The sequence below is a fragment of the Paramormyrops kingsleyae genome, chromosome 14, assembly GCF_048594095.1.
Source record: "Paramormyrops kingsleyae isolate MSU_618 chromosome 14, PKINGS_0.4, whole genome shotgun sequence".
NCBI lineage: Eukaryota > Metazoa > Chordata > Actinopteri > Osteoglossiformes > Mormyridae > Paramormyrops > Paramormyrops kingsleyae.
Genome location: NC_132810.1, coordinates 6,207,586 through 6,218,117, shown reverse-complemented (window position 1 = coordinate 6,218,117; position 10,532 = coordinate 6,207,586). Strand labels below are relative to the sequence as shown.

General features: G+C 44.9%; 1 protein-coding gene across 2 annotated transcripts in view; it reads left to right on the top strand.

Annotated features, from left to right (window-relative positions):
• The first annotated feature begins 4,443 nt into the window (after positions 1-4,443).
• jag2b (jagged canonical Notch ligand 2b) overlaps positions 4,444-10,532 on the top strand; it is a 30,627-nt gene continuing 24,538 nt past the window's right edge. Inside the window, exons 1-2 of one of the 2 annotated variants that reach the window (XM_072699154.1) lie at positions 4,444-4,779; positions 5,212-5,532. In XM_072699154.1, coding sequence (XP_072555255.1) covers positions 4,711-4,779; positions 5,212-5,532 — 390 coding nt within the window. In that variant the 5' untranslated portion in view covers positions 4,444-4,710. The remainder of the gene's footprint in view (positions 4,780-5,211; positions 5,533-10,532) is intronic. The other variant, XM_072699155.1, reaches the window with a different exon arrangement.

The following is a 10,532-nucleotide window of genomic DNA, read 5'->3' as shown; positions in this document are numbered from 1 at the left end:
TCATAGCATACAATGATATTCAAGTACTTTCAGACCTCCAATCCAGCTCTGACAACGTCAGCCCTCTGTTTGCTGACTCTCCAGCATAGATGCCTACTGCGTCGCTTCTGGAACCTACTGACCTATAACTGTGGTGACTCCTCCAGGCGATCAGCAGAGGTAGATGATTCAGATCAAGAAAGTAATGGTCCAGATCAAGATTGACTCTTTATACCAGGGATAGGCAGCCCTGATCCTGGAGTGCTGGTATCCAGCAGGTATTACATCCTATCGGATCTCTGCTGAACCACATCTGATCTCAAGCAGATAGTAAGTCACACATCAGGTAGGATAGAAAACCTGTTGGATACTGGCACTGCAAGATTAGGGTTGCCTGCCCCTGCTTTACATCCAACTGTTAAGTTGAAACAAAATCTTGGTGAGGAATTTTACTTTCTGGACCTGAACTATCCACCTCTGGTGATGAGTGACAGAGGGGAAGCACTGTGAATTGCATGTTGTAATGGATATTTATGACAAATGTCAGCAGTTTTTCCGATGAATGCTAAAGAGGTTCCAAATCAACCTGTGAACTGTACCACTCTCACAATGAGTCCTGATCAAGCACCCAGAGACGGTTTTCGTGTGGAGGAACTTGAAGAGTTAGATTTTTTTGCCCAAACAAAATTTCCTCATTCTCTGTACTTGGTCTTTTATTATATCAACAGCCCGTGACTGAAGTTCTTTTTTGTATGATGGCGATATGTGTTTAACTCATGTTCGAATGTCAAGGTGTTAAGGCCAGTAGTCAAGGTCAGAAAATGACCAAGTCAGGCTGCTAATGTCAATCAAGGACTCCATACAGATATAGATGTGAACTACACATGCATCCTTTATATACAATACCTCCAGTAACTTTGTGCAGTGTAGGAGTTGACCTTGTGACCACACATGAAAAGACTTTAGTTAATAAATTACTGCAGAATTGAGTGCAGTTGAAAACTGTAAGCACTGTAAGTCACCTTGGATGAGGGGAATTTCTGAGTAAATAAACCCAAGCGTGGTGTGCTAATTAACTCTACAATATTCTGTAACTGTACAGCCTGATTACTGCCATGGTTTCAATTAGAGAATAACATCCTTTGATAAAGTGCCTCAGTGATTATTGTTGCATATTGCTGATGTTACCATTTGCTGAAAAGGAGCTTCTGGACATCAAAAGAAGGCAGAAGCCTCTTTGGTTGAGCAGTCTGCATAAATTTCTGTCAGTGATGTGACACCTAATATTAATTACTTTCCTGGTTTATTTCTTTTATTTGTTCTCCAGCGACCTCATTTGTGGTTGATCCACATACATTTTCCTGCATTTCTAATGCACTCAGCAGCTTGTATTTGTCAACTGACCTTCATCTGGTGCATCATGCTATGAGGGAAATTTGCCACTTTCAGCATCTGCAGCTGCACAGTTTGTGCCGAATATAATCCAGACCACCTGCCCCACACAACAATTGCTTTTCGAGTGAGGAGCACCACCCCCAACCCCCAAACACCCAGCATCCCCCTCCCCCAGCACTCGTTTGCCGCAGACAGTGTATTGGGGACCTGAGAATTAAATAAATGTCAACATCCGTCTCCATGAGCAGGTGAGCCATTACTTCTTGGAACATGTCTTCTTTCAGAAAGCAATTCTGCATGCTGTCAGTTTGCCTGCTCTGCTCTGGCCATCATCAATAAAAAGCATCAATCAATGGAGGTATGGTGATGACACACTAAATATGTACGATAACACTGATTCAGCTTTTTCTCTAAAATTGAAAACGCGCTCTAGGTCTCCAATAAACTCTACTCGATCCTAAAGTAGTAGTTTGTCTCGTGAATATGGAAATGAGGCAAGAGTTTGCAGAATCAGCTCACAGGAAGTGCCCTGCTTCACTTAAAAGTGTCCCAGTAACACATCTGGCCTTATATGTGATCAATTGGTACAGGGATAAGACACGCAAGTGCGTTTGGATGAACACAGGTCAAGAATCCAACTGAATATAATGATGTAATTATCTGCGTACACGTTCACCCACTTTCATGCATAAACATTAATGGTTTGCTGACATCGCTGCCGTATGCAGCACCTTGGGATGGCGGCGGCGAATCGGGAGCGAAAACATTTCCTCATGTTTGGAGGCATCTCTCTTTCTGGCGGGAGCACGGTGCCATTTTATTGTGGGGTTCTTGCATTATGCGTGGACATATTGGACCAGCGCCTGGGACGGGGAGCACATAAAAGGGAATGGCGCGGGTTAGGAATATCTGCGCGGTGCCCAGAGGGGAAATGAAAAATAGATGAGAGATGCAATCCATTCTCCCGGTCCCCAGAGATCCATAGCACCCGCCGCTGCTCTCCATCCCTCCCCCTCATCGCACTCCTCCACTTCTTCATCTGCCGTTTTTTATTCCGAGTTCTCCTCCCCCAGCCCTGACTCACCCAATGCAGGGGCTTCTCATTGAATCTGCTTGTAGCCACTTCGAAATTATCAAAAAGTCGCAGAGAGGCTGAGTAAGGGAGTGTCGGCATACGACGCGCGTCCAAAGCCATTGAGATCGAAATCAATTCATTAATTCATTTATTTGCGGATGTTAAAATAGGTATCATCATTCCTTTTAGTGATTCACATGCAAAAAAATGTGATAGGGTATCAAAACGATACCAAAATATTACTTTCCTTAGCGGTGATCAATTGCGGTCAACAAAAAATAAATCCTCCATACTCACTCCCTACATCAGGGGTGGGCAATCTTATCTGTAAAAGGGCCGGTGTTTGTGCAGGTTTTTGGGATAACCTTTAAGTCAGCTGTTCAAACCCAGGTGTGAGGACTCTTCAGCCAATCAGTCCTCTAATTAGTAATCTAATTAGGGAGTTGCAGTGAAAACCAGCATACCCAATGGCCCTTTCTGGATAAGATTGCCCTACATCCAGTCATGCTGATGAGCAGGTGACTAAATATCCCAGTCACATGACATAGCTCCCATAAAACATGGAGTAGTGGAGCAAGACAAATACAAACAAAAAGGTTAAACTAACATGTCTCCTACATGAGAATTTCCATGAAAATTAGGTTCTTGGGTTTTAAAAATGACAGATGACAGTACGGCTGTTTGACACTCTTCCAGCACACTGCCTGGGCCTGTCAAACAGGTAAGGTGTGACTCCTGCTCACCTGAGTCTTTTCACTCTCCTCACCTCCACTGCAAGCACCAGATGAGACCAGTGACAGGGGAAGGCCGAATGTTGAGGGGGGTACGCTCTCACCCTGACCTAGTGCTTCTTTCTACAGATATGACCCAAATTCTCCATCAGTGGTGGACCATTCCTCTGACCTGTGACCCCAGCCTTACAGTACCTTCAGACATGAAGCATCAGTGACTGCAATGTGTGCAGTACTTTTTGTGATGGAAAAAAAAGAGCCAGTATGTGGTTCTGGTGTTTAACACTAATCTACTATCCATACAGAAACGCAATTAATTTACAGATCATCAATTACAGCCATGATTTACAGATCCTTATGACGCAGAAGTGCTTCCTTTCAGTTGAGTTTTCCATAGCAAAGTAGAGACAATACAGAAGAGGAGAAAATACACTTTTATTTAAATCACTTTTTTAACAGGACAATATTTCTCCACTTTTTCTCAGTGATTCGAGGTTTTTTTTCACCACCAGCTGCCCGCTATCCTGTTTGCCACAACCATGATTTAATAACCAACAGCATCGCAGCCGTAAAAAATATTACTGCAAGCAATGTGCCCAGAAGCCGATTGGATTGTTAAAACGTACGGAAGAGGGCGCTCATAACCACTCGAAGGCTTCCATCAAACCTTCCTCTTTCCCCATTTAGGCGCATAACTAACTACCGGTGCTGAACTTGATCCTCAGATTTTTGTATTACACTGTAACTTTAAATAAGAGACAGTGCAAAGTACTACTGATCATCTCTATACAGTATGGAATCAAAAGAATGAAATGTAATTTTATTGCTCTACTACTCTTTCATTTTTCAAAATAAATACTGAAATAGGTGTAAATACCTTATTAAGCATAAACAACCTCTTTGCCGATTAACTTTTTCAAGGTTAGAGCTTCATCATGGTTTCAGAAATGCAGTGTACTGTTAACCAATTAAGCAGTACACCTTTTATGCATAAGAAAGGTTTTAGACATAAGTGTTTCGTCTGGGAGATTTGAGAACATCGGCGACGAAGGGAAAATGTCAAATAAATAATTACTGAGGTTACATAAATTACATAGGGTTAGGTTTAGAAAAGACCAACTTCCGTACTCAGCCACAACGAACCAAAGACACAAGTTTCTTTAAACACTCCGCCCCCCCTCTCTTTTGGTTGGCTCGCGAGTCGCCTTCTCCAAATGTAAGACCCCGGCCCCGTGACTGGCTCGTTCACATGCCAATCAAACACATCCTTAGCTTGGCTTCAGCTCCTAAACATATCAGTTGGCGGGGAGTAGTTTGACGGAGGGAGAGTCTTGAGGCTGGACCATCAGTGCGTCGCCTCGGTTGTTTCCCAGCGCGCATCTAATGTTTCTCTTCCATTTAGAAATATAGTGATAGCCGATCACGCTGGTGATTCTTGCATGCCACAAGCGGAGGACCTGATCGCCGGTCTACGGCAGCTTTACAAAAATCTCATTTTTTGCTCCCATGATACACTAATTATTCAGAGGCATGTGGAATTCTGTACGGATTACGAATTTCTTTTTAATGGTGTGTCTACTGTTAACGTTATGGATTAAGGTGAGATTTGCTGATTTTTTTTAAAAGAATAATAATAGACAAATACCAGCATTTAACAATTTAATAGTAAAAACTAAATCATGCCGATTTCATCATGTAATTTTGCATTTCTCAGCTGTGTGAAGGTAAAGTGTAATTGTGTTACGATTTCGAATTTTTACGGCAAAATGGCCCCTAAATATACGGAGAACTTTGAGTTAAATATCGAATCGTATTGCTCTGCGTGTTGGATACAATTAGAAATATAGGCCAAACTTGCCCATTTTTATATGGTGTATGCCTAATATCACACATGTGCAGCAGATCAACCCTTTGCAGTTTGAGTGAGTGTGTTGCAGCACATTTCGCGTATGATAATGTTATTTGGTAGCCACTGTACTTTATGATGCAGCTTCTTCCTTTTGTTGATATTTTATTTTAATCTTCTTTCAGGGGTCCCATTCCTCAGGCTATTTTGAGCTTCAGCTGATTACCGTTCAGAATGTAAACGGTGAGTTGGCGGACGGAGAGTGTTGCGACGGCACCAGGAACTCGCAGGATCTGCGCTGCGCCCGGGATGAGTGCGACACTTACTTTAAAGTATGTTTAAAGGAATATCAAACGGAGGTCACAACCACTGGCCTGTGCAACTATGGGACTGGATCTACTAGCGTTCTTGGAGGAAATAACATTCATTTCAAAAGTACCAAAAACGCGCAAAACAAAATCAGCGATGCTGGCAAGATCGTAATCCCTTTCCATTTCGCTTGGCCGGTGAGTATTATTTTTCTATCTTATTTTTTTTGTGCCGTAACATAACATTTGAACGAAATACGGATTTTTCAATGAGGAGTAGAGAGAGTGCAGCCCAATACACTTATATGGCTCGCATATAACGTAATTTTGCAAACTCTGCACATCCCTCCCCTCGGATTGTTGTCCAGTTTGAGCATCGTACCTTATAACTCGGGACGACTCTGTCTCAGGTGTTGGGGACTCATGCTTTCTAATGATTCGTGCATTCCCTGTATCACGACCAGTTAAAGAAAATTGCTTGCATGCAGTGTCCAATAGAAAATATAAAAGGCTAGTGTACGGTGTCTTTATTTGCATTCCAGAAAAGAATATCGCAATGTGTCTGAATCTGCGCCGCGCGCTGTGCCGCGACATTCCCGATTCTAAGACGGTACTTTTCCGTACCATAATATTTCAGTTTTTGTTTACACGTCTCACACTCCACTTCTAATTTTGTTGCGTGCTTGCTTTGAAGTTATTAATAAGCTACTTTTGTATATATTATTATAATGTAACTGTTATAAACTTCTGACTGGGCTCAGATGTTGAGTGACAGGCTGTAACATCGCGCTGCTCACGAATCCAGCAAAAGGCGAGCGGACTTTATGCTGCGCGTGAAGAAGCGCAGTTAAGTGGGGGTGGATATGGGCTGCAGGCGCAATTTCGGACAGAGTTGATACGTTTGGACCTTTTCAAAGGCCCATATATGAGATTAATAACCAGGTATGTCGCGTTGTACTTGCAAATAAACCTTTAACCAGCCAAAGTTTTTCCTCTATTATTAAGTCAACGGTACTGCGATTATTTGTCCGATGATTAAAGTCATACGTAGCGGGGGGAGCGCACTGCCCTGTCACTCAATGAGATAAAACATTAAGAATATTTCTGTTGTTGCTAGGGGGAACTCTTAAGTTTTTTTGTAGGAAAAGTCGGTTGCAGTCTAAAAAAACATTGACTTATCTCTGCTCCTGCTCCTATGCCTTTTGCAGATCAATATCAGAAGCGTAGTATTCGCACCCACAGAGCTATCAAAAGGTTTAGCTGGGCCGATTATCTGAGAGTTCATCGGCATTGTATGGGAGGGTGTGATAACCGATCGTTTTAAATTGAGCTTGTCGTTCCGTTGCAGTTGCCCTGTGTAAAAAACGAACCCTAAGTTTATAGTATAATTTATAGCATCTCCCTCTTCCGGCAATAAGAGAATAAAACTGCCGTCCGGTAGTTGAAGGAATCCATCACTTCCACTGTAGTGGTGGGCTTAAAATCGGCTGTTATCTCGGGGCTGTTATGCTGTATGAACACGTTGCCACGGCTTCTTGGAAGCTAATGAAATTGCTGGCGGAATGTTCTCCGCTGCCACGACATCTGCTTGGTGCGTGCTCAGTGTAACTGAATCTACATTGTCTTGTAAAACGATATCCAACACCTTCTATAGATCATGGAGCTGCCACCTGTTGCATTGGTGTGTCTTATTTTCTTCCCCCCCCCCCCCAACCCCACCCCCCTGCCACTACTTTCTTTAGATGCCAGTGGTGCTTTGTGTTAACCGTTGATCTAAGCTAGGAAAGCTGTAATGTCTGTATCTGAATTATTTTGGGCTTTGATTTTTCAGCTGTTGCTGCTTTACTGTAATAAGATAAAATTCAGTTCAGATGAAACAAAGACCACTTGGTCATTCAAAGGATTCAGGTTTGCCTTTGCGGTCTAACGTGGCAGTCCAGATAAACAGCAGTGGATCGTAGTGATAGGTGCGCCCTCTGGTGGATGTGTTATTCGCAATCAGGTTCATCAGTGCTGGATATGGTAAATGGTAACGATGAGAGGAATGGAGCACTGAAACCTACGGTGGGTGGGGATTACTCTGTGTTGCTAGTCACTGCCTGGTTTAACCCAATAGGAACTGGCACAGTAATGAATGGGAAATATGTTAAACCAGCTGATGATTGGTAATGAAGGACCATAGTGCTAAATGTGAATTTTGAGGCCTCATATCTGTCATCGCAAGTATCTGAGCCCCGTGAAGGGATCTGGATGCTGCTGTGTTTTGCTGTTGTGGGACTGTGATGTATTTCAGTTTCTCTGGTGTTCAGCATAACACAAAGCAGCATCCCCACGTGGATCTCAGTCCTAACAATGATCCTGCACTTTTATTCATTCGTGACGAATGGTTGTGCTTTGCTGGCCCGTTAGCACCAGTTAGCACCTCACGTCGAGGTTCATCTTGCAGGTCTTTCACAAGGCTCTGAGATTTTGCCCCGATGTGTATAGACTTGGTTACACATGTGGGGAGGGAGATTCCGGCAAAGCTGCTGTAAATTGCTGTGTCATGAATCAGAGACACAGGGTTTTGGTGATGGGGAGGGATTTCCTCCAAACCATACAGGCCTTTATTATGAAACTTTATACAGTTCCCTACGGATTACTTTATTGCACTTTGTGCATCTTTCTGATCTTTGTGGCTCCAGATTAGATGCCTATCACTCTCCATACTACTCTGAACTCATTCCAGTGAGCATAGCCATGCATTTTCAGCATAGCCCCTGTGCTCTCAGAATCTCACCCCAACCCCCACAATTCAAGCATGTCTGGCCAGGTGACCGTGTGACCACATGAGTACATTATGTTGACACAAAGCAGAATCCACTCCCTTGTTCTGCATGAGCTTGCGGTGTCTGCCCTGCATGGAAAGGCTACATACACACTGCCCCCCCCCCCACACCCCCACCTTTTGTCATTAGGCCAGGACTGTTTCCCATACGCTAGATGTATAGTGGGGAATAGTTTGTCTTTAGATAGTGAGTGACTTTATTTGTGGCAGGAATGAGGTTCAGCACCTTCCATTAGAGTTGGGGGGGGGGGGGGCGCTTTGATTTCCAAGGCTAAATGACAGCTGCAGTCATAGTGGATTTGGAGGCTTGCTGAGGGTTGCTAGGAGACCACCTAATAGTCCTTTAGTAACCAATTATCTATCCTCCCTCCACCCTCCTGCCCCCCGACCTTTCATAGGGCAGTCCCTTGTGTAGTCCTCACCTGAAATCGGGGGCGATAGCTTCAGGGAAAGAGCTACACAATTAATCCTGTTTTCATTCAATTATTGATCTCTAAATTGCACTCTGAAGGTCTTGCCCCACAGCTTAATGCTGTAAGTGTCAGTCGTGGGATTCGGGAAAGGAGAAGTGTCTCAGTCTTTATAGCTACATCATGGTGTGGCTTTGAGGGTGGGCAGGTGGGTTTGATGCCTGGACTGAAACCGGTCCTGTCCAGACCGAACCCATGGCCCGGGACTGGAGTCACCGGACTTTAAAGGGAGTTTCTGGCTCAGTGGCTGGAGTGTCCTCCGTGAACAGAAAACCTTTTTGTGTCTGGCTTGATAAACATTTTATTTTTTTGCTTTTCGTATCCCCGGGCCCGTTTGGTCTTCTGTAGCGTTATTCTGGTGAAGCAGAAAGAAGGATGCTCAAAGCCTGCCCCCCCCCATCATGAGGGAAGTCTTTTTTTAAGGGCCAGAGCTGAACAGTGCCTCCTTTATTCTTAATATATGACCGACTATGATTGTATGAATAACCCCCCCCCCCCACCCACCCATGTTTTCACTCGCATAGCATGGGCTGGGTATTTTTAGACTGTTAACCCTGACCTTAATCTTTCAAATGCAGATAATCTGGCCTGATTTAGTGTCTTTCCCCATTTTCTCCCCGGGTCGGATGGTGTACAGCGGTAGCACAGCACAGCGTTCCCCCACCGTCCTCATCCTCACACGAGGGCAGCTCTTCCTCCGCTCACGCGGATAGTGCGCAGTCAGCCGGTGAGCAAACGAGGCGGCCGGCCCAGTTCAGTTCAACATCGCAAAAAAAACCCTTATTTAGGTTAATTTTCAGGGAAACGCCTTACTGCGGCGATAAATCACCGACTGCGACAGCGGTCGCCACGTGTCAGGGTGATGCATAACGTGCGTGCCGAGCGTTGCTTCGGAGAGAGGAGAGTCCTGAGTAAACATCTCTGTCGCATGTAACGGCGAGTTCGTTGCAGGTTGCTGAGGAGCTCTTCTCATTAGGGAAAATGCGTTGGTGTGTGTGGGAATACAGGCAATCGCATTGATTGCGAGTGACCCACATGCGATCCTGTCCGGTGCACAGAAACACGCCCCCCCGGAGCCTTAATAAGCCTAAAAGCTCTGCATAATGCCGTGCTGGAGGCTTTGGGGGTGTTACATGAGCGTTACGTGAGCGTTACGCAAATGCCGTCGAGGGGATAGTGTTGTTGACGGCCTTCCTATTCCCCAGCAGTTGCCAAGCTGCCGGCTGGCTCTCGTTTCCCCTCCCTGGGCTCAGGTGACTTCCTCAAATTCCACGTGAAATAATCGGAGAGTACGAGTAGCTCTGTGGCTCCCAGCTTGTGTATCTTCTGTCTTTGGAAAAACTAGGAAAGAGAAACCCAGAGAGAGCAGGAGGTCTGTGTGTGTGTGTGTGTATGTGTGTGTGTGTGTGTGTGTGTGTACTGTATGTGTGCGTGCGTGCGTGTGAGGTATCTTCCGCACCTGTGTGAGAAAGGTAAATGCATGCTGGTGTTGTTGCCCTGCAACGATGTAATTAAAGCACGTTACCACACAGCCTGCTTAATTCCCACTTGACTCCTGTACCTGCGCGAGATGATTATGCAGCTCCACAGGAACCCAACTGGGAGGGGGCTGGAGTGGGCTGCTGAAACGTCAGGTGGGGGTGGGGGCACTTGCGGGCCTAATTAAATCCTGTATTGTATGTCGAAGATTGGACTCACTAGATGGGGAGCTAGTTGGTACTTGCTTTGTGAGGCTGTAGTGTCGGAGGGGGGGTCCACATTTTGGCACATGGACGAGGGTAGGGATCTTAGATGCAGTGTTTTCTGTATTATAGTGCACATTATAGTGCACAAAGTGTGTGTCTGTCCACTAAATATGTCCTTCAGTGCTGCCTGGCCTGGTGTGATGTCCTCTGAGATGG